The sequence below is a fragment of the Misgurnus anguillicaudatus genome, chromosome 22, assembly GCF_027580225.2.
Source record: "Misgurnus anguillicaudatus chromosome 22, ASM2758022v2, whole genome shotgun sequence".
NCBI lineage: Eukaryota > Metazoa > Chordata > Actinopteri > Cypriniformes > Cobitidae > Misgurnus > Misgurnus anguillicaudatus.
In genome coordinates this window covers 32,487,587-32,508,846 of record NC_073358.2, presented here as the reverse complement: position 1 = coordinate 32,508,846, position 21,260 = coordinate 32,487,587, and the positions used below count along the sequence as shown (strand labels likewise).

The following is a 21,260-nucleotide window of genomic DNA, read 5'->3' as shown; positions in this document are numbered from 1 at the left end:
ATCAAGCTTTAATGAATTATTCACAGTTCTCTGTGACGTGTTGTGAAACCGAGAGAAATAGATGTGAGACCAGGCACTTGGGTCTATATTTTATTACTCTGCAAAGAACGTTAGCTCAGAGGAAACTGATCCGTGAGCATAAAACGTTATTTGAGACGGCAAGTAAAATCCTTGTAACTGGACCACTGTGGATTGAGTTTGCTTTAATAAAATTGGCAATTACATCATTCTCGGAAAAATCCGAAATAACTATGAACAAAGTTAGTTCAAAGAACTAACTTGAACAAATATAATCGCTCTTGCTTCATGTTGACACATTTGATTAGGTCTTGCTGGTCTATTTTAAACACTGGACTTTTAACACATTCCTGTGCAATGTCTGGCATTGAGTATTGCATTTTTCCATTGTAAAGGCAGTACTGGTAAAAAACATGATTTTTGAGGATTCAAAGTGAGGAACGATTCAAACTTACTTTCTGTGGTACCTGACAGCATGCAGGTATTTTTTTCATTTGATAGACCTTAAGTTTACTAAACCTGAATTTCTTTAAAGAAAACATATATTTTGTATTTCTCAACCACTCTATCAATTAATATTTCCCTGGAAATTAAATTCAATACCTTTAATTAGGGGTGCACCGATAAATGCCGATATACACTAATAATGCATGGCCAATAACAATTCTGAATCGCACAGCCGATATTATTCACAGCTATTTCAGATTTTTGATCAGTAAGTCCTTATCGATCTGAAATCACTGTTAGTTTGAGTCGTTTATAACATGCATTTGAAAAAGCAACAATCGTCAAACAAAATCATTACAGATATTCTTTATCCTGAAAATACCTGAAAAGGTTTGAAGAACAGCAATATAAATATATGTTTAAGCCATTTCCTGAAGCTGCATGTCATAGTATGGTTCTTTGTAGGGCTGGGCGATATGGCCAAAAAAATTATCAAGAAAATGTTTTCCATATCAGTCAAAGTGGACGCTGAAAGAAAGTACAGTATACTGTAACTATTTTGTCTGCTGTCTTTCGGCTTTGACGAACCCTGTTTGCGCGTCCAACATTACACAAAAGGAAAATGTTTACACGCATTTGGATTCCGTGATTTCGCCCGCATTATCCGAATCGCAAAAATCATAGAGGTCTACTAATAAATGAATAACTTGCCTCATCTTACTCCACTCCTTCAAGTCTAATTGACACTTTGATTGTAAACCAAGAGCGCGTGCCGCATTCGGAAGTGCTTGTGCAACATTAAGCACAGTGCGTAAACATTATCGTTCACTTACCGAACTGTAGTTATCGTTTAATCGGGAAAATTTATATCTGTAAAATTATTATTATCAAATTATCGCCCCGCACTAGTTCTTAGTCTGCGGCCCATATTGAGTTTCGGCACGAGAGCACCCTCTGGCTTTTGCATGTAGCGGCATTTCACCGTAATTGATTTAGAAGCATAGCAAGCATCATCAGCCGATATATCGGTGCACCCCTACCTTTAAGGCAATGCTCTATTAAATAACATTAGGGATGCACGATATATCGGGCGACATATCGTTATCGGCCGATAACTGCTTATTTTTAATATTATCGGTTATCGGTCTGATAGCAAAATTAGGCCGATAAATGAAAGCCGATAAATTATGGATTATTTTGGTTTGTTGAACCACTTCACTTGCTCAATGCTGGCCATTTGAAGTTTTGATTGGTGCTTTCTGTGACATAGCACGAAGATGACACGTGTTGCGGGCTTAAGAAGAGTATGCTAGTCTAGCGCAAAGACAAGATGTCCGCGGTCTGGGAGTTTTCCATTGTGAAAATAATATGAATATTTATCGGCCTATATATAACGGTTACCGCCCCCAAAATATAAAGAGTTATCGGCCAAAATTTTCCATATCGGTGCATCCCTATATAACATACAAAAAATCGCAAAGACTTCTACATTTTCAGGCTTTTTAGGCGTCAATCAATGTTTTTACATTCCTCTACAAAAGGTTATTCAGTATATCTCCTCCTTGTGCATGAGGGATGATGACCTCTTGGCGTAAACGCAGTACAAGCATTCCTGGCGTTCCACCTAAAGCATCAATCTTCTCCAGGAGCAAACACTGCAATGCTAAGATCATTCCTCATAAATATCACTTGTGTGTTAGAACATAGACTACGTCAGTGGTGAAATAAATATCGCTTCAACTACTGTTATTGAAAACACATATACACAGTGCTGCTGACCCTATTCTAGTATCTAAGCTCATCCAAATTGGTGACAGCAAGATACCGTAAGCTACATTTTGCTTAAGATTCTCCCCTTTCAACTTTTCTCTTTTAAGTAAACACAGATATGTTTTATAAATACATCTAATTTAAGTTTGTTATCAAGTGTGTCTTTTCTGGAGATTCAACTGCAGTCTAAATCCCAATACCAGGAATCACTCTTAGCCCATCTGTTTACACAGACAGTTAATCCAGGAATCTTATTATTAAGGCCATTCTGCAAGATTCCACCCAAACATCTGCATCAGAAACAGACACAGTCCTGATTTACATAGTGCACAAACAAAAAAGGATAAATGTCAATTATTGTACAGTATAGGCCAAAAGTGTCTTTAGTCAATTATCTTATTAATCTTCTAAGACCCGAGCTTTGGTTTGTATTTTTTTTTTCAGATTTCAATAACCAATCAGAACCAATAAATATAATAACCAAGTATTTTTCGTTGAACAAGAAGCAATGTAATTGTCCACGTTTGTGTACAACAGGTTCCAGTTACAAAGAATTAAGTATTATGGTGCAAACAACAAAAAAATGTGTTGCCTCACATTCACCCATTCACTCTCTCATTCATACACCAACGGTGGTGTCAGCCATGCAAGGTGCCATCCAGCTCATCGGGAGCAGCTGGGGTTAGGTGTCTTGCTCATGGACACCTCAACACTTGGTCAGGTGGAGCCGGGATTGAACCACCAACCTTCTGGTTTGTAGACAACCTACATGAACCACTGAGCCACTGCCACCTCTACAAATGTGTAAATGTGTATCTATCCCTAACCTACCAAATTACTGATTTACCATTTTCATTTAATTAGGTAACAGAACAGATTAATGTATCTAAATCCAAAAACTGAAGTCTCCCATGATTCTGTTGTACCTGCAATAGGGAGAGGAGGCGAAGGAGGGAAGGGTAGTTATGTAATGCAATCCATCTTTTAGAAACAGAACAACATAATGACATCCTAGACGTCCTACAGGTCCAGGCAATGAACACAACTACCAGAAACTTTTATGTGCCATTCAAAACAGTTTGAAGTGACAACCAAAACACATCCCTCACTCCTTCTTCACTTGCATTGATTTTAAACAAGTCCTAACTTCATTTTTAAGCTTTTAGGCATGCAAATAAGAATTAATTGATTTGCCTGAGGATGCAAAGACTGAATCATATTTATAATGACAGATGTGCCCTAAAAGGCAGGCGTAGGTGGAACTGAAATAAATATGAAATTTAATAGATAAATACATTCATGTATTGAAAGAAAAAAACACTGAATCAGTGTTTTAAAAGCCTTAAAACCATACAATTTACCCTTTCGGCATTCTAAACCAGTTTTTATTTGTGAAACAACAAGGGCAAAGTGTAGTCAAGCTGCCCTCAAGAGGCTGTGAAGCAGCAAAAGGTAAAAAAATACTCTGTTATGAAGGATATATTTAAGTCACTAGTACTAATTGAAAATCTTGCTTGATGATAATGATCACAATTCAAAAGAATTAGCAAGACATGAAAGTTATATGGGATTTAAAAGACAAGTTTATGAATACTTTTAACTAAAATGAAGTTTGTAATTAACCTCAAAGTCCAAAAGCTTATAATAAGCTGTGTCAGCTCTTATTTAAATCAGTCTAAGATGATGTTTAAAAAAATGATAGAGACAAGCACTCTATACAGCAGTTTCTTTCTTTCATCTTCTTCATCTCTTCTACAGTCTTCTCTAAACACGTTGAATAAATATTTGATGAAATGCAGCCTGTGGCATTGTGAGGGTCCATTTTTGTTGTTGGTAAAATATGGGAGTTAAAATCTGTCCACACATCACGTTTACACACACAGACCACATGCAAACAACGGCAGCAAATTATTTCTACCTGACTGACCTTTAATATAATATGGCCACATTATTGCGTAACCAAATTTTTTTCTTCTAAGATAAGGAATGTAAATAACTCTTTAAGCCCTCCGGACATTATCATCAGTGTTAGGTGATACGCTAGCTGTACGTGCGTTTTACACATGTGCAATGACAAACCTGCATCTGTTGACTTGCATCAATTGTGTATTTTGTACTGAACTGCTCGCATAGAAAAGAGATAAGAAACGGTTGGAGATCACAAAAACATAATCAATACAACTTGAGAGACCAAAGAGTTCACTCTTAAGTCACATTTTAGATTTACTTATAGTAAATTATAACTCATATTTACAGCACAGACAGAGACTGATATGTTCATTGTCTCCTTATGTTATCTCTTGCTTACTGTGAAAGGAGTTGTACAGTGGATGGTTTAGACTCAGGCTCTCTCAGCTGACTGAACGAGGGAGATTCCAAAAAGAAAACAACCGAGAAAATTAAGGGGTGGAGAGATGAACGAGGTTTAAAATGAGAGTTTGGGATGGACATATACAAACAGTTTGTACTTTAAGCTACTGGTTGATTATTCCCAGGATCTCTTAATAGTTCTGAGAAACTGTTGAGCTTTTTTAGGTCAAGAAGAGGTGTTGTTGTTCCTATCAGTTTGAGCTTAAAGTGAGTTTAAAGTTCAAAACTCAAATGAAATAACACAAACAGTGGGTAAAATACATCACATTTTTAGTAAATATATTTTTTCAGGTGATATTGACATGAAACTTCACCAGTTGTTGGTAAGAGCCAAGCAATTCACACACATGCAAAGAAATGATTTAACGTATAATCATCAGGCTAAGTCCACATATTTATGCAGGGGGGGCGCATTTTTTCAAATACGCAGCACTTTCGCAGGATATATTGCAGTTTCCCCCCTTGCAAAATATGCGGGGCTTGCATGATTTCATAATCTCCGCATTTTCGTAGTAAAAATCACATATATCTTAGAAGAAAGTTGAAAAATGTTGCATTTACCTCACACAAGTGCAGCCATGTCCCCTGTTGCTATGGGAACGTTATGAAGTGAAAACAGTTTTTGCAAGTTCCCGCAGTTTTTGCAATTTCATCGCATAAAATTGCATAAATATCCTGCATATTCCATCACATTTTTAAGAAAACATGCCGCAAGATCAAGGATTTTTGCCCGCAACAATCACAAAAAAACTCTGTGATTTTTTGGAAGGACTGGTAAACATATAAAATGACATAGGCAAAAGTATTGGACCCCCCCCCCCCCCCAAAAAAGTAGGTGCAAAAATTCATGGAAAGCCAAGACAGTCAGTAATAAAAAAGCAATCCTGCCCTATGTCAGTGCAAATAATAGCAGCTGGTTCAGTGTCAAATGATGGCCTATAAAATAGTGTCTCATTACCAAGGTGCAAGAAACATTTTCCGATGGGTTAATCCAAACACACAGCAAGAGAAACTTCTCCGAAACTGGTTTCAAAGTAGTGATAGACCAATATATCGGCCGGCCGATATATCGGGCCGATATTTGCAAGTTTTATGTGTGTATCGGCATCGGCCGATACGTGGCTGCCGTGTTCGCCATTTTTTTCCGGCATTATTACAGACAGAGTGCTGGAAGCCGCAAGCGATTGCAAGTCGTGTGACTAAAAACAACCAACAACCAACGAAAGCTCGGCCTAACAGCTGATCATACTGTAGCTGGACAATGCGGGACAAGAACTGTCCGAACTAATAACGTCTCTTTTTAACATATCTTAAAATACATCAGTGCCCTGTGTTTTGCCTCAAAATGGACACAAGTAATGTTTTTAGTAAGGCATGTTTGTTAAAACTAGTTATATTTCCTATTAAACTAAGCTCTAGTCCTAGTTTAAGATAATTCCTGTCTGGGAAACCACCCCTATATATTTTTGTAGTAGTAAAGTGCTAGAAATCAATATCCTTTGCTGATAGTTCCTCGTCATTGTGTAGAGTGCAGTTCATGGTTACATAGCACCCTCACCTGTTTTTACTATTTGTTAAATATAGTTTTTTTTAAGTTCATTAAATGTCCCTTTTTTTAAATTGAAACATTTAGCATCATCATTGTGTCATTTTTATGATGTAAATTAAGTGATCTAAAGCAGTTTCGGCTCCAAATATCTTCTCAAGAAAATCGGCAGCCTGCATCTGTGATCGGCTAAGTCTGATGAAACAAAAATCGGTATTGGCACTGAAAAATCCATATCGGTCGCTCCCTATTTCAGAGAAAGAAAATAAAGCTGCTATAGTCAGTCACCTGACACCTAACAATTTAAAATCTATGGAAAGAGCTAAAGATCATAGTTTATAGAAGAACCATCAAGATTTGAAGAAGGTTTGTGTGGAAGAATGGGTCAAAAATTACACCTGAGCAATGCATGCAACTCCACACTGGAGGCGTCTTGAAGCTTTTATTACCATTATTAAGTACATTTTAGTAGGCGTGTTCAATACTTTTTCCCATGTAATTTTACAATATATAACTTAATTTATGGACATCTATGGTTTGATTTCTTTGAATGTGTACTTAACCATAGAAGGGCTGCTCAAACATTTGCTAATTTTTTAATTGTAGACGCATTTTATTTGATATTGCATGCATAGCAAAGCACACCCAAGCAGTTTTAACACTAAAGGACGAGAGAAGCGCCAGTTGGGAGTTTTCTTCATTCAGCTGCTCCACCTTTGAATGTTAGGCATTTCTCATAAAGATGGGCAAGACCAAATTCTTCAATAATCTAAAAATAATGTTCACTATACAGATAGTTGGCTTATTATAGTCCTAATCCTAAACAATGCACAGTATTACATTTTCTCAATATTAATGTGTGCAAGAGTATTGGATATCTGAAAAGTAATACAGTTTTCCCAGATTTAAATGCATGTTTGAGCTGCCAAATTTAAAAACACCTAATATCTTATATATCTTATATCTTATATATATATATATGGGCTGGGTAAAATATCAATTCATCAATGTATTGCAATTATTTGTTTCTCAATTCAATATCGATTCATCAAATCCTATTAATCGAACGTTCAGCGTTGTACAAGACGCGCTTTACGCAGGCAAACAGCAGCTGCACTCCGTTCAAGCCTGCACCACCAATTTGTTCTTGAACATTGGGTATACTGCACACATTATTTAAAATACTTAGGTACTTAATTATTTGTGTATTCACTTATTACCGAATCGAAGCAAATAAATCAATAACGAATTGAACCAAAGCATCAAGAATCGAAATCTAATCGAATTGTGAAATTCCTTACAATACCCAGTCCTATTCAAGATGCACACCAGTATAGTTTTTTGAAAGGTTTGTTTGCAAAAACTTTTTAAATGTCCTAATATAACTAAGGCCTAGTCCTGGATTAATCTTAGCCCTGTCTGGGAAACCACCCCAAAATCTATATAGTGTTGTAGTGTTTATCCAAACCTGTAATCCATATACACAATAAAGGTGCATAATACCACATGCCATGTGTCTTTGCAGACACATGTCTGATGCAGGACTTTTTGTGGGGGTTTGAAATAATGACTCAATGGTAAAGAGGAGCTGAGCAGACCAACCCTGAAGAGCAGCAGCCAATTTTATGCTTTAAAAAGAATTTGACCTTTGATCTTAAGAGCTCTCCAAGTCTGTTCCATGAACGGTTCTGGTGCAAAGACCAAATTTTGAGAGGCACGGCAGATTCACCGCTCCCAGATCACAACCAGAGGACAGACGTTGCGTGTAGCATCAAATGCATCTAAAATGAACGGCAACGGATTGAGGAACAAACATAAACGATTAGCAACTTAACGTGCAGAGGCAAAGCCACTAAACCTCCATCTCTGGGGGCAGACAAGTCTAAACAGACGTACGAAAAAATCTGTATGGAGATCGAGGGAGTCATTCATTTTTTGATTGCAAAGTGGGGTGGAAAGTCACTCTTGTAATTCCTTCTCTTCAACGTTTAAATGAGCACTTAAAGCCAACAGCAACAGCAATAACAAAGTACTGGCAGAACATTACAGTCAGCTTAATGTTAGTCATTATTTACCCGTGGTGGTTTCGTCTTTCTGTGGTAGGTACTCCCTGAACTTTGATTTGGGGCGCATGTGAATAATTTGGTATCAAGATACGAATGCTGTGCTTTAATGGCGCAGGCATTCCAGTGCATGTGTTCATTTAAAATAACACAAATCTATCACAATGCCCATGGACTACGATCTCTCCTAAGCTGCTGTAATCGAAAATGGCTAATCGTAATGATATTAAGACGGTAAAATGAGTGAGGAATTTACTAGAATCAAAAGAATAGCAACATTATCATGTATCATGCTGTTCTGGACTGCACATATTGTACAAGTTGTTTCCTAGGCATAGAAAAACACAAAGCAGTTGGTTGGTGTGGTTATATTTACATAATAGTGGGTTATACAATATCAAGGCTTGTAATTTAAATAAGGTTACTTTGTAAGAAGGGTGGACATACGTCAGAGATAGTGTTGTGCTGATCGTACGGTTTTAAGGGCTTAAAACAAGCTGAAGATTTGAGAGCCGAACATATTAAAAACTGAGAGATTATTAAGCTTTCATTGTCGTGTAAACTACAGTTCTCGTATGTACTGTAAAAAGTTGGAAAAGAAGAAGAGAGGATTCCCAGCTACGCTCTGTCCTTAAACACATCAAACAGCTGAACTCTGACCCTTGGAAACCTGTGACTATGGAAAAGTGAGAAGTACAAGACACAGCTGTGAAAGAGTAGAGAGAAAATGTGAAAAAAGGGACTGCATACATACACTGATATTTTAAGCTCTTTGATAACATATAAAGAGTCCAGAAGACCAAAATTAAAGAGGAAATTTATGTAAATCTGACTTTTTCCATGTTTAAGTGCTATAATTGGGTCCCCAATGCTTTTTTCAACCTAGAAAATGTTAGAAAGATCAACCCAGTAAATTAATTTTGGTAAACCATACTCTGCAACCAATGTAAAAAAATGGTTCATTGAAAATTGCCTCCCCTTGTGATGTCAGAAGGGGATAATACCGCCCCTTAATCTGCACTATCCAGCCACGGCACTGCCATTTATGCAGAGATCAACTCATTTGCATTAAAAAGGACACACCCTACAATGGCACATTTTTGCTACAAAGTCGCAATTTTAACATGTTATAATAAATAATCTACATAATATTTTAAGCTAAAAGTTCACATACACCAAAGATTTAATTGACATCTTAAAGTCTTGTGAAATCTCTCCTTTAAAAATGATATTGTCAGCATGAATACAAATTTGGCCTGAAAAACAGTCATATGTGACCCCGTCTTTGGAATCCAGGCTAAAGTTTAGGAGCAAAGTTTGATCACATTGATTTCAATCTTTGACATGGCCTTACTCCATCAATATTTAAAGAGCAATTCACGTTTTAAAATTTCCTAGTGTGTATTAGTACATGTTAACGATATGCAAAAAGGTACATACCCCAAAGAAAACATATCAAGTTATCGTCTCCAACATAAATCTCTTTTCTTGGACTACAACAAACACACGGATTGTAGGCAAAAGTTTACTTCCTGGGATTGGTGATGTAGACAAGACAGACATTATCATAATTCCTCCCGCTTCGCACTGTAAGCCTGTAAGTTAACTCCTGTTATCAACCAAATCTTTCAAACATGGTAAGAAGCGTCACATTTCCGGCTGGCATCAGATAGGGGTGGGCGATAAACCGCTTGCGATTCTCATTAGGGCTGTCACTTTCCGTTCGAAAATCGATTGCACAATCGATCGGACCAACCAAAAAACGTTTCGAAAACGAAAATAGGCAATCGATTTTAACCAAATATGTACACTATTAATTTTAAAAGAATTAAACAGTTAAAAAATAGATGTAACAAAACTCACAAACAAGCAGAAAAAGAAAATAAAGAATCCCGAAAGTGCAGTAGGTGTGCGAAAGCTAGACAGAAAATACCCAGCAATTTTACGCACCTATAGTTTCACGCTTTCAATAGCTGCATCTAGTGTTTTGAAAAGAAAATGGAGGACAACGTCAATAAACCTGTGCAACACGAGACAGCGTCGAAATGGTGAAGTTACAGGAGATGATGAGTTATGACAAGGAGCCACCCTTGCGAGCTGACAGCGACCCGCTTTTGAGATGGAAGATTGGCAGTACGAAATACGCAGCTGGCAACGAACGAAGTACCCGAATTTCCCTTGGACATTAGTGCGGTTGGAGTGCGTCTTCTCAACAGATGGACATAGTGAATGAAAAGCGCTCTGCTCTTGACCCCTTAAATGTTGATCGACTTGTTTTCCTGACCAATAATTTGTAATGGCCCTAGTCTTTTTGCGCATTTCATTATGCCTGCCTAGTGCCGCCTAAGCGTCGGTTACGTTTAATAAAAAAAATACACAGCATGTTCTCAACTTCAAGTAAGTCTATTTAAAGTTTCATTTTTGAACAGTTGTTTGAAATGGATCGAATCATTATTTAAAATAATTTTTGAATTGCCTAAATCATAAAAGCAGCCGGTTGAACCTGCAGTAATGTTTTTCATTTATGGCAGCAGTCCACTCTGCATATTTTTTTAGAGAATGTTGCACTACTGTTGCTGTTTTTTATTCTGCACGAAACTTAATGACAATGAATAAGAAATATTGCTGACTTGTGCGTTTCAGGCGCTCTCTTTGCATTTGTCTGTTATTTGGCGTTAAATGGAAACGTCTTTTTTAGACATGGAAAATCGATTTTACAATCGATTCAATGAACACTTATAATTAAAAATCGAAAATGATTTTTTCACAAAAGTGACAGCCCTAATTCTCATGCATATCTCATCAGTAAAGCCGGTTTCGTTATTAGAAGTAAATCGGCATCAACTGCTTTCAGATTTAGCGGCATTTACTATAAAGAGCCGAGAAGCTCTTCAAAATACATTGCGTTCGCATACATTGAGGCGATTTTTCCATGATTATGAACGTGATTTTGCCTAGCTTCTCTGTGAAATACAGCTCTGTGTAGTAAATGCCGCACCATTTGAAAGCAGGTAATGCCGATTTAGTACTAATCACGAAACCGGCTTTACTGATGAAGTACGCATGAAAATCGCAGGCGATTTATCACCCACCCCTAGCGTCAGAGGTATTCAGGCCAATCACAACATACAGATTAGCTGGCCAATCAGAGACACAGAGCTTTTCAAATCTGTGCGTTTCAGGAAGAGAGTGAAATCTGGAGCTACAAAAATATATGAAATGGAAAATAATGTGTTTTTAACCATACGAACACACACAAACACATTGTATTATACCAAATGCACAAAATAACCTTGTTTTTTAGCAAGGAAATATGTGTTCTTTAAGATATAAAGGCTATACTTTCACATTATTGTGTAAATCACAATAACTTTGTTAAGCTTTGTTTTCACAGACTGGGTCACATTTGAAACGTTCTTACGCCGCATTCAGACAGCCAGCGATGTTATCGCTGTGTATCGCTCGTCTCTTTCAATGAGGAGTTTCTAAATCGGCTTGTCATACACAAATAAGTACCATCCACGCCAATAACTGACGAGAGAAGGATGACGTGAACTCCACTGCTTTGTTCTCATTGGTAGTCGCTCCCGAAATTCGCTCGACATTTGCATAAAGTTAAACTTTTCTTAACTTTCTCGCGTCGCTGGACACGCCCATGCGGTCGCCAATGGTCACTTTCGCTCGTACCGCCGGCAGTCGCCCGGTTTCCATTGAAATAAATGAGATTGCGTCGCTCTGCTACTGCTGGTCGCTGGCTGTCTGAATGGGGTGTTATGATTTGGCACTTTTGCTTTAATCACAGCTTCACTTGACCTTTTCATGATTTGAAAACATCTTGTGTATATCAATGAAAGCAATCATCTGACATTTCCTTTTCAAACTTTATCTTCGCTCTTATTTCAAATTATATTCTGAACCCCAGATTTTAAAAGTGGTCTCAAACATTCTGACTGTACCGTACAGAGCAAGTGAAAAAAGGTTTGTCTCCAAACAAACAATCATGTTACAGAAAGAAAAAGGCCGGTCATGTTTTCGAAAGTAAAGCCTCTCCTGATTTCTCTCTTTCTCCGCCCTCCTCCCCCAGGACTTCATTTAACCTACTTCTGTGTGGAGCTCAATTCCAGATGGTGCTCATTTTTAATCGGTCTTCCCCTTTACATCCCCGTTTTCCCACAACAAGCTCACGGACTCATGACTGCATGAGAGAAAGAATAAAAGGAAAAACATAAGGTGGGGATTTTTTTGGGATGAAGTAAACAAAAGAGATTGCATTTAATGCCAAAGCGTTTTAATCTTTGTTACTGAAGTACTTTTAATATAAGGACAATCACCCTAAAACAAAGGCCTTTCGTTAAGGGCATAGCTGTGATAGATTTGGACTTATATCTTGCAGGGATTGCAACCTTCGACTCCTGTCTCAAGGGTTAACTACTATTTCAACAAGTAGGGTTGCAAGGAAAAATACTGTAACATCTCATTGCACTAGTGCAAGAGATATATGTAACCCAGTCTGTGAAATCCCAGCTAAAGTCATTTTAGTGTTTATGGTTTTCTAGATAAAATAATCTACATAATGTAACATTCTGTAAAAATATAACCTTGATATCTGTAATACTGACTGAGTAAGACTATAGAAATCAATAAGTAAAATCAAACTTTGATGCTTCTAATCTTATAAAAAGCTGACTTCAGCCTGGATTTCACAGGCAAGGACACATGGCTAAAAGAAAAATGTGTTTTTCAGTCTGTTGCTATGTGGTTGCTAGGATGATAGTTGCACCCCCTTGTCTCAACCCCTAACCTAAATGTGAGCAATAATAAAAGTAGTTCAATGCATACAAAAAAACAGGCAAAGTCCAGTTGTGTACTTCCAAGAATGTTTACCTACATCTGTTTGGTTAACTGTAATCTGTTTCATGCAGTGTTTACAGTAGGCTCAGTCTGTGCCTGCTAAAAGGCAGGTGCTCTGCTCTCGGTCTCAGCTGCAAATCTCATTGAGCAGTTGTAGCCCAGTAACATTGTGACCTGTGTAGGATGAGACCCTGGTTCCTCGTCTGTTTATGCTGTGTAAGCAGCAGGGCCACGGACAGTGGCAGCACCACATGCCAGGAACTGAACTCGCAATCTTAGGGTGTGTACGGTCATTGAACTTTGCATGGCCTCTGCAAAACCCTGCTAGCAGATCATTATAGATCACTTGGAAACACATCAAAAGTTCAGGAAAAAAGGAATATAAGCCTCAACGACAAGATGTTTAGTGTGATATCAAAGAGTGAAAGCATAGATATAATTTGCATTGCATTCTGTTTAATAATAAACACATAAGTGTTCATGTATGTTTGTGTATTATTGGAGAAATAACTCCTGCATGGATATGTGGACCACAATTATGAATTACAACTGAAATTTAAGATAAAACACCACATGTGATCAACACATAAATATAATTTATAATTAAATGTTTCTGTGTGCATTCATGTTTGAGAGAGTCTAGAAAAAAAATTAAAAAATCAACTTCTTTCCTGTCAGTTGCTAATATTAATAAGTGTACTATCAGGGCTCCAGACTAACTTTTTTCACTAGGAGCACAGTGGTCCCCAACTGAAAACCAGAAAATTTAGGGGCACACACTGTAAATCAACATGCTATCCAAATACTCACATTTCTACTTATTTCCACTGTATTACTAATAAATAATTTAATAATAATGTAGAAAGTACAATGTGCTGTTTTTAAATTCAGTGTCACATCACAAAAAAAGGTCAAAATGTACTGGTTGCATATGTACAACTGGATGTAAAATTCAGTGGCACACTCTCAAATTTTGGTGGCAGTCTGGAGCCCTGTACTGTAACCAAATATACTGGCACTGTACTTTTGAATAAACAAGAGAGGACAGTTTACAGGCCACCAATTTTGAAATCTCACGTCAGATACACACACACACACTGAATTTTTGTTTATAAAAGGTGTAGAAACCATTCACTAGTTGTTTTAAGCTTTTATCTTAACTAACTTAACCATTAAGGGTGTGCATGGGTGTGGGAATCTCTCTGGGTGTGTTTGTGCATGTGTAATATAGGATGGTCTGTATGTACGCATATTAGGTTGCTAGGAAACCAAAAGCAAACAGTCATGAATGCACATGCATGGGTCTCAGCCAATGAAAAGGAGGGATTTGTTTTCCTATCATCATCACATTGTCTATTCGAGTAGTGTGTGTATCTGTTCCGGGGTGTAGCTCGTCTGGTGGAATTTCAGGAACGAGTTTCTGCTCGATTTGTTGTTTTGAAGCCAACATGGTCCGGGTAACACACACTGAGCTGTGAGAAACTAAATCTATTCAAGTAATTTTCTCGGCTCATTACAGATGTTTAAAATGTCAATCAACACTAAAGATCAAATTTAAAGGTTTAGTTGATTCTGATTCCACTTTTTAGCTAAAGTTAGTGTGTAATGTTGCTGTTTGTGCATCTGTAAAGTAACAACGCTCAAAGTTCAATGCAACTTGAGACATTTGCTTTAAAAGAAAAATAAATAAATAAATAAATAATTTTCCATTAACAAGGCTGTTGATAGATTTTGGAACTGATTTAACCAAAGTGGTACAGTTATCCATCGAAACTAATAATCTTAAAATGACCATACTGTCGAATTACTCAGCTTGGGTTTTTGTCTTCTCACTAGTATATATAATATTTTTTAAAGGGACACTCCACTTTTTCAAAAATATGCTTAATTTCCAGCTCCCTAGAGTTAAACATTGTATTTTTACAGTTTTGGAATCCATTTAGCTAATCTCCAGGTCTGCCGCTAGCACTTTTAGCATAGCTTAGCACAATCCATTGAATCTGATTAGACCATTAGCATCGCGCTCAAAAATAACCAAAGAGTTTCTAGATTTTTACCATTTAAAACTTAAAACTATACTCTCATTCCGGCGTAATAATCAAGGACTTTGCTGCCGTAACATGGCTGCAGCAGGCGTAGTGATATTACGCACTGCCCCAAAATAGTCCCCTTCGTAGCTAGGGACTATTTTCGGGCAGTGCGTAACATCACTACACCGGCTGCAGCCATGTTACGGCAGCAAAGTCCTTGATTACGCCACAATAAGAGTATAGTTCCTAGCAATATGGGCCTAGAAAATCGCAACTTTTAATTTTCTGTCGGTTTTAGTACACAATGTAACTGCAGAAGAGTCAAGTTTTAAATGGGAAAAAATATCGAAACTCTATGGTTATTTTTTAGCACGATGCTAATGGTCTAATCAGATTCAATGGATTATGCTAAGCTATGCTAAAAGTTGTACCGCCAGACCCAGAGATCGGCTGAATTGATTCCAAAACGGTAAAAATCACGTTTAACTCTAGGGGATCTGGATAATGAGTATATTTTTTGAAAAAGTGGAGTGTCCCTATAAGTTGAATTACCTCAAAATATTTTAAATTACTTTTTTAAGTTGAACCAACAAATCTTTTTTACAGTGCATTGACCCCAAGTTTCCAATCAGAACAGACTTGCAACCCTTATGGGGTCACCATAACCCGCAACTTCAGAATCACTGTAGACTCAGTCAGAGACTAGTGTGGGTGCAGAAAAAAACCTGTGTGAGTCAAATGTGGAAAATCACGACACATGCCTTCATGACTATTTACTGCCTGTCAAAAGGGAGAATCAGAACAGAAGGGAACAGAGAGCAGCGTCCCTGCGATGATTATAGCAGCAAATTCATCATAAACTGACATCAACGTAGTTACTTTGGCTCCTGCATCCACTTATGCACCCTCGTGCAAGTTTCCTAGCAACCAGACCTATTGTATAACCTCCATCACCATGAATCATGATAATGACACAGCTTAAGAATGAATTCATAACAGGAATGATTTGTTGCTGCTCAGACAACTGATTTTCAGAGAGGTTCAATATTGCTCAGCAGCAGCTAGTTACACAAACAGTATGCGCCAAAGCAAAAAAGGCAGCAATAACTGTTTACAGCATTACTTTCAACCGGGCAAGAACTTGATGTATGTCACAGATTACGACTGTGAATGTCTGAATGGGATCTATAACTCCATGCAGGCCAACCATTAAAAAGCAGCCATATCAGCACTCTCCCCTCATTCAAGCACCACTGCACCTCCGTTGCTCTCTCAACCCCAACTAATGAATTCTGTGTTCGTGTCCTTCTCGACCACCTCAGAGGAAGTTTTATCATCACGCTAGAGCGTTTTTTCCAGATTGAATGCAAATCTGGATAAGACGCAGAAAAAGTCTGGGTTCATTTTCAAGGTGCAAGATCTTCAAGTGATAATGATGCTCTACTGATGCTGGTAATGACACGGCCGACTGATGTTGGTCTATCATCACTCGTGTCAATCAAGTGCTCCATAAACTCAAGCCGTACTGATAAAGAACAGAGGAGAATGGAGAAACGTGAGAAAGAATCGGAGACGGGAGGAGGGCAGAGGGAAACAGGAACAGGCTTAAGTCAGACAAACGACTCTCTGTCTGGATTATCACTGAAGCCTCTGTCCTGTTTTTCCTTTCTTTTTCCCTTTCTCTCCTTCATGCATCACTCTTCTATCCATTTTACATTCCATTCCCAGTTTCTCTCTGACTATATCTAGTTAGTTTTTTTTCACTTTCGCTCTCTGTCTTCTTACCATTCCAACTCTATCCAATCTGATCTCTCTCTAAGTCTCTATCGGTCCATCTGAGGAATAGCAATGTTGGGACATTCATGACATAACCCTATTCTGCCTCCACACACACTGAATACATAAGGCATTGTGCAGAATGAATGCAAAGGGCATCTCAGTGCACCAGACCGCTGACACTCGCTGTGCCTGGCACCACCAGCAAATCAGTGTGCCCACACAATATACCACCCACCCCCAGTCATATGCCACTAAAAAAACTTCACAACACAAGAGAACTTCAAATAGACATTTTTAGGCTCTGAAGGAGGCATTGTATTGTTTAAACCATAGCATTTTATGGCCATCATCTACAGAACTGTTTGGACAAATTAAGGATGCAATACCGCAATGCACACATCAAGATTATGCATTTGCTTCAATGCAACTTACAGTGCATTCAAGGTATACATTTTTATCAGTACGTGTGTTTCCTCCTGAGACTGAGGAGCACATGACATTTTGCATTGTTCATGCATTGGTCAACTAACTGAGCTAAAGCTACACTGTAGATAAACAAGCTTAGATTCATATTCACACTAAATATATGAAAAAACAGTCACAGATTAATGATTTATATGCACCGTCACTCTTGTAATTGTGTGTCTGTTCAGACACAGTCCACCTGTGTGTCTAACCTACAAAGAACTAAAGCCTCAAGTTGTAAACAGTTTTAAGTCTGACATTGTTTATCTTAAACCACAGACTAAGTACAAACAGAATTGCTAATGAATTAAATGATTCAATTTGACTAATGTCATGTAAAAAATGTGATTGTGAAATGTAGGTTTTACATGTGTACTCCTCATTAAAAGCACAAACTTTACCTAGGTAGAAAATGAAAGGAATGGCATAATATTTTGACCCTGACCCTGAAAAAAAATGTATTTGATGTGAGACCTGGTTAAGAAACCCCCCACTACGACATGTGGGGTCTTCTAAGTGCATTTTAAAGTAATCGGAAAATGAGCTGAGTGGGCTACGTGAAAAGTGCTTATCTGTCCTGTAGCTCAACTGGTAGTGCTTGCGTTAGCGGCATAAAGGTCATGGATTCGATCCCCAGGGAGCACGCATACTGATAAAATGTATACCTTGTAGTGCACTTTGTATAAATGAATCTGCCAAACGCTTAAAGGAATTATAAAGTTATTGAAAAACCTACTCCAAAGACAACAGGAGCAAATCATCACAGATATGTAACACATTACTTACTTACATAAACCTGTTACTAAATAACAGACTGCTAGATGACAAGATCAGGTTGTAGAGCAACTGTCAATCATTATTCCCTTGAAAATAACCACAGTCCAATCAAAATAATTGTTTGATCAAGCAGTTTATCAAAGAATTAACCCCCAAATAATACCAGTAACCGGCTGTAAAGACCAAATAATATACTGTGTAGCCTATATATACTGTACCAGGGGTCTCCAACCTTTTGGGAAGCAAGGGTCACCACAATAGATAAAACAATCTGGAGGGCTAGTTTTTTATATAGTCTACTCAAAAAAAATTTGTTTTACTTGTTGATTTTATTTGACTTGTTTATATGTTTTAGTATTGTTTAAAATGTTAAAATACATAAACCAAGCAGAGCTAATATAAAAAATATGTAATAAATAAATAAATATTACAATTGAGACTATTAATAGAATGTGTTTGGCGGGCACCTCACAGACTCTGTGCGGGCACCACGTTGGAGACCCCTGCTATATACAGTGCAGTAGCACTTTTGGTAAACTTTGGATAGCATGGCCCAACTACAAAGAAATCCCAAATCATACCTGGATGAAGAAATAGAAAAGTCTCCACCATCCAATAATCTGATTTTGCAGAAAAGCATCCCGTTGACAAATGGCACAGCCGTGAGCTCCTCCAGGGTGAAGTGTATCTGAAACTTGAACTTCTTCTTTTTCATTAAAAACGCCATATTTTGAGACTGGACTTTGGACGTTTGTTGAAGCGAGAGGTAGACAAATACAAGGAGATGTTTTGTTGTTGTTGTTAATCTGGTGCTTGGAAGTCCTTCTCAATGTTTGTGCTATGGATCAGCATCTCTGATGTTGTTCAATGGGACCTGTGGTATAAACAGGCACAACAATTCATACATGGGCAACACATCAGAAAGATATAAGACACATCTGAAAGTTTATAACTTACCCTGAAACCAATGTGTAAAGGCTCCTCTGCGCAGCACCTTATGAAGTCAGTGTGTCCTGAAATACAAAGAATTTGATACCTGAGGAAGTTTGATATATCCAGGTGTGTGCAGTATGGCACCATTCAAATGACGTATCATCCTTAATGCAAAGTCATATCCACTGCCTTAACTGAACATTTGAATAGACAGTTGCCTGTACTTACGTCGATGAACAGTTTTCATGTGGCACGCAGGACTGAAATCACAGAAGAAAGCGACTCAGATAACCACAAACATTACGAATCACATGTAAATCGTGTCGATGTTACAAATGGGGAGAGAAAATCAAATGTTAAGCGTTGAGTGAAACTCAAACTGCTTCAGACTGAAGTGTCTTCGCTCTTTTCAGTGAACTCCACTAAGCACCGCCTCCACGGACGCGTGGATTTCCCTAAATACAGCCAACACATTAACTTACACGGGGCAGTTGCATTCCAGTTAAGTCCACAAAAAAGCAGAACAGTTATTTAAGTTATTTAAGACCAAACACAAAACAATTATAGGTTAAAGACGTATTGCTTGTAACGCAATGATACGGGTTATTTTATGCAGCTTAATTATTTTGCTGCTTATTTGTCGATACTTTATTTTCTTGGATTTACAAATAAAAATTTAAGCGAAATATTAATATAGAAGTAAATTACCCAAATAATAATGAGATATTCGCGCGTTTGTGTTAAATCAGTTGTTCGTTTGCTTTTTGTCTAGTGATATAGCGCCATCGTGTGGCCATCATGCTAATAGCTATTCTAGATGTCACTTGTGCTGTCTGGCTGGATGTTTCAGGATTTAGAATAACCTCTTTGCCATGGACACTTTGACACTTTAGTGCCACCCCCCAAAGAAAATTTATGACATAAAACTCTATTGAAAAATCCAGCATAAGTAGGTGAGCTGGTTTTAGCTGGTCTCCCAGTTTGGATTTAGCTGGTATTGCTGGTGTAGCAAGCTGGTCCAGCTGTGTTTTGGTCACTTTTTAAACTGGTCTAGCTGGACTTAGTTGGTCAGGCTGGAAGACCAGCTGACACACCTTGACCAGCTTTGCCAGGCTGGAAGGACAAACTTAGACCAGTTACTGCCACCTTAAACCAGCAAAAACCAGCTACAAGCTTATGCTGCTCTCAGCTGGATTTTTCAGTACATTTTTTATTAAACAAAACATATTAACCCTCAATCGGTCCTTGGGGTCTATATGACCCCAAACGACATTTCATTAGTTAATCAAAAGTTCACCTCATCTCAGAGATATAAAACTTTGTGACTTTTCCTAAATAATCTAAACAGACATTTCAAAATGCATAAAAAAACTATAAAAAATTACTGTTTGAAATAATATTTATTTTTAATGTCCTTTCTAATGTATATATTAACACAAATTCACAAAATGTATCACTAAAGTAATGATTTGAGCAGTTGTCCATATCCAGTAAAATAAATGGGTCTCTATGGGCATCTGCTGGTCGAAATGATTTAATTCTTTTATGTATTTTTTTCTAAAAACCGATGGCTGAATTCAACACCTAGATCAATATCTAAAAACAATTAAAATCAAATTGAGATCATAATTTATGTGAATTTTCATAAAAATTCGATATTGTTCAGGCAAGCCAATGGTGTAGTTGAGGAATTTAGTGGTAAACAGGTACAAAAGTACTTCAAATCTATCAAAACAGCTTTATTGTATAGATGAGAAGTGAAAAAAAAGATATATTATTTGTATTATTGAAAATGTATATTTTTCTTACAATTATGCTTTCAATATAGACCTTAAGGGCCATACAATGTAGTGCTAGTATCCTTATTTTACTAAGGTTTAAATACACAGAATTCATGATAAATAAATGTATTTCATAAAAGGGTCATTAAACTGGGGCCCCGTGCTGGCCATTTTTTTTCCTGATGAACACAAAATATGATGTTTTGATAATGATGGTAAGCACACAGCTGACTGTAATCATTGACTAATAGGGAAAACATACTATGGAATTCAATGGGTACCGTCCACTGTGTGCTTATACCTCATTTATAACAATACTTCCATAATATTTGTTTTTCTACCATGGAAGTCAATGGTTACAATCAGCTGTGTGCCCACAATCACGTACCAAAACATCCTCCTTGTGTTCATCAGGGAAAAAAATAAATTC

The 21,260-nt window shown here is 37.5% G+C and overlaps 1 protein-coding gene across 2 annotated transcripts in view; it reads right to left on the bottom strand.

The window, feature by feature from the left end:
* Positions 1 to 19,681, bottom strand: part of eeig1b (estrogen-induced osteoclastogenesis regulator 1b) — a 43,566-nt gene extending 23,885 nt beyond the window's left edge. Inside the window, exons 1-3 of one of the 2 annotated variants that reach the window (XM_055199479.2) lie at positions 19,278 to 19,681; positions 19,074 to 19,129; positions 18,698 to 18,990 (exon numbers count right to left, since the gene is read on the bottom strand). In XM_055199479.2, coding sequence (XP_055055454.1) covers positions 18,698 to 18,843 — 146 coding nt within the window. In that variant the 5' untranslated portion in view covers positions 18,844 to 18,990; positions 19,074 to 19,129; positions 19,278 to 19,681. The remainder of the gene's footprint in view (positions 1 to 18,697; positions 18,991 to 19,073; positions 19,130 to 19,277) is intronic. The other variant, XM_055199480.2, reaches the window with a different exon arrangement.
* Positions 19,682 to 21,260: the final 1,579 nt, after the last annotated feature.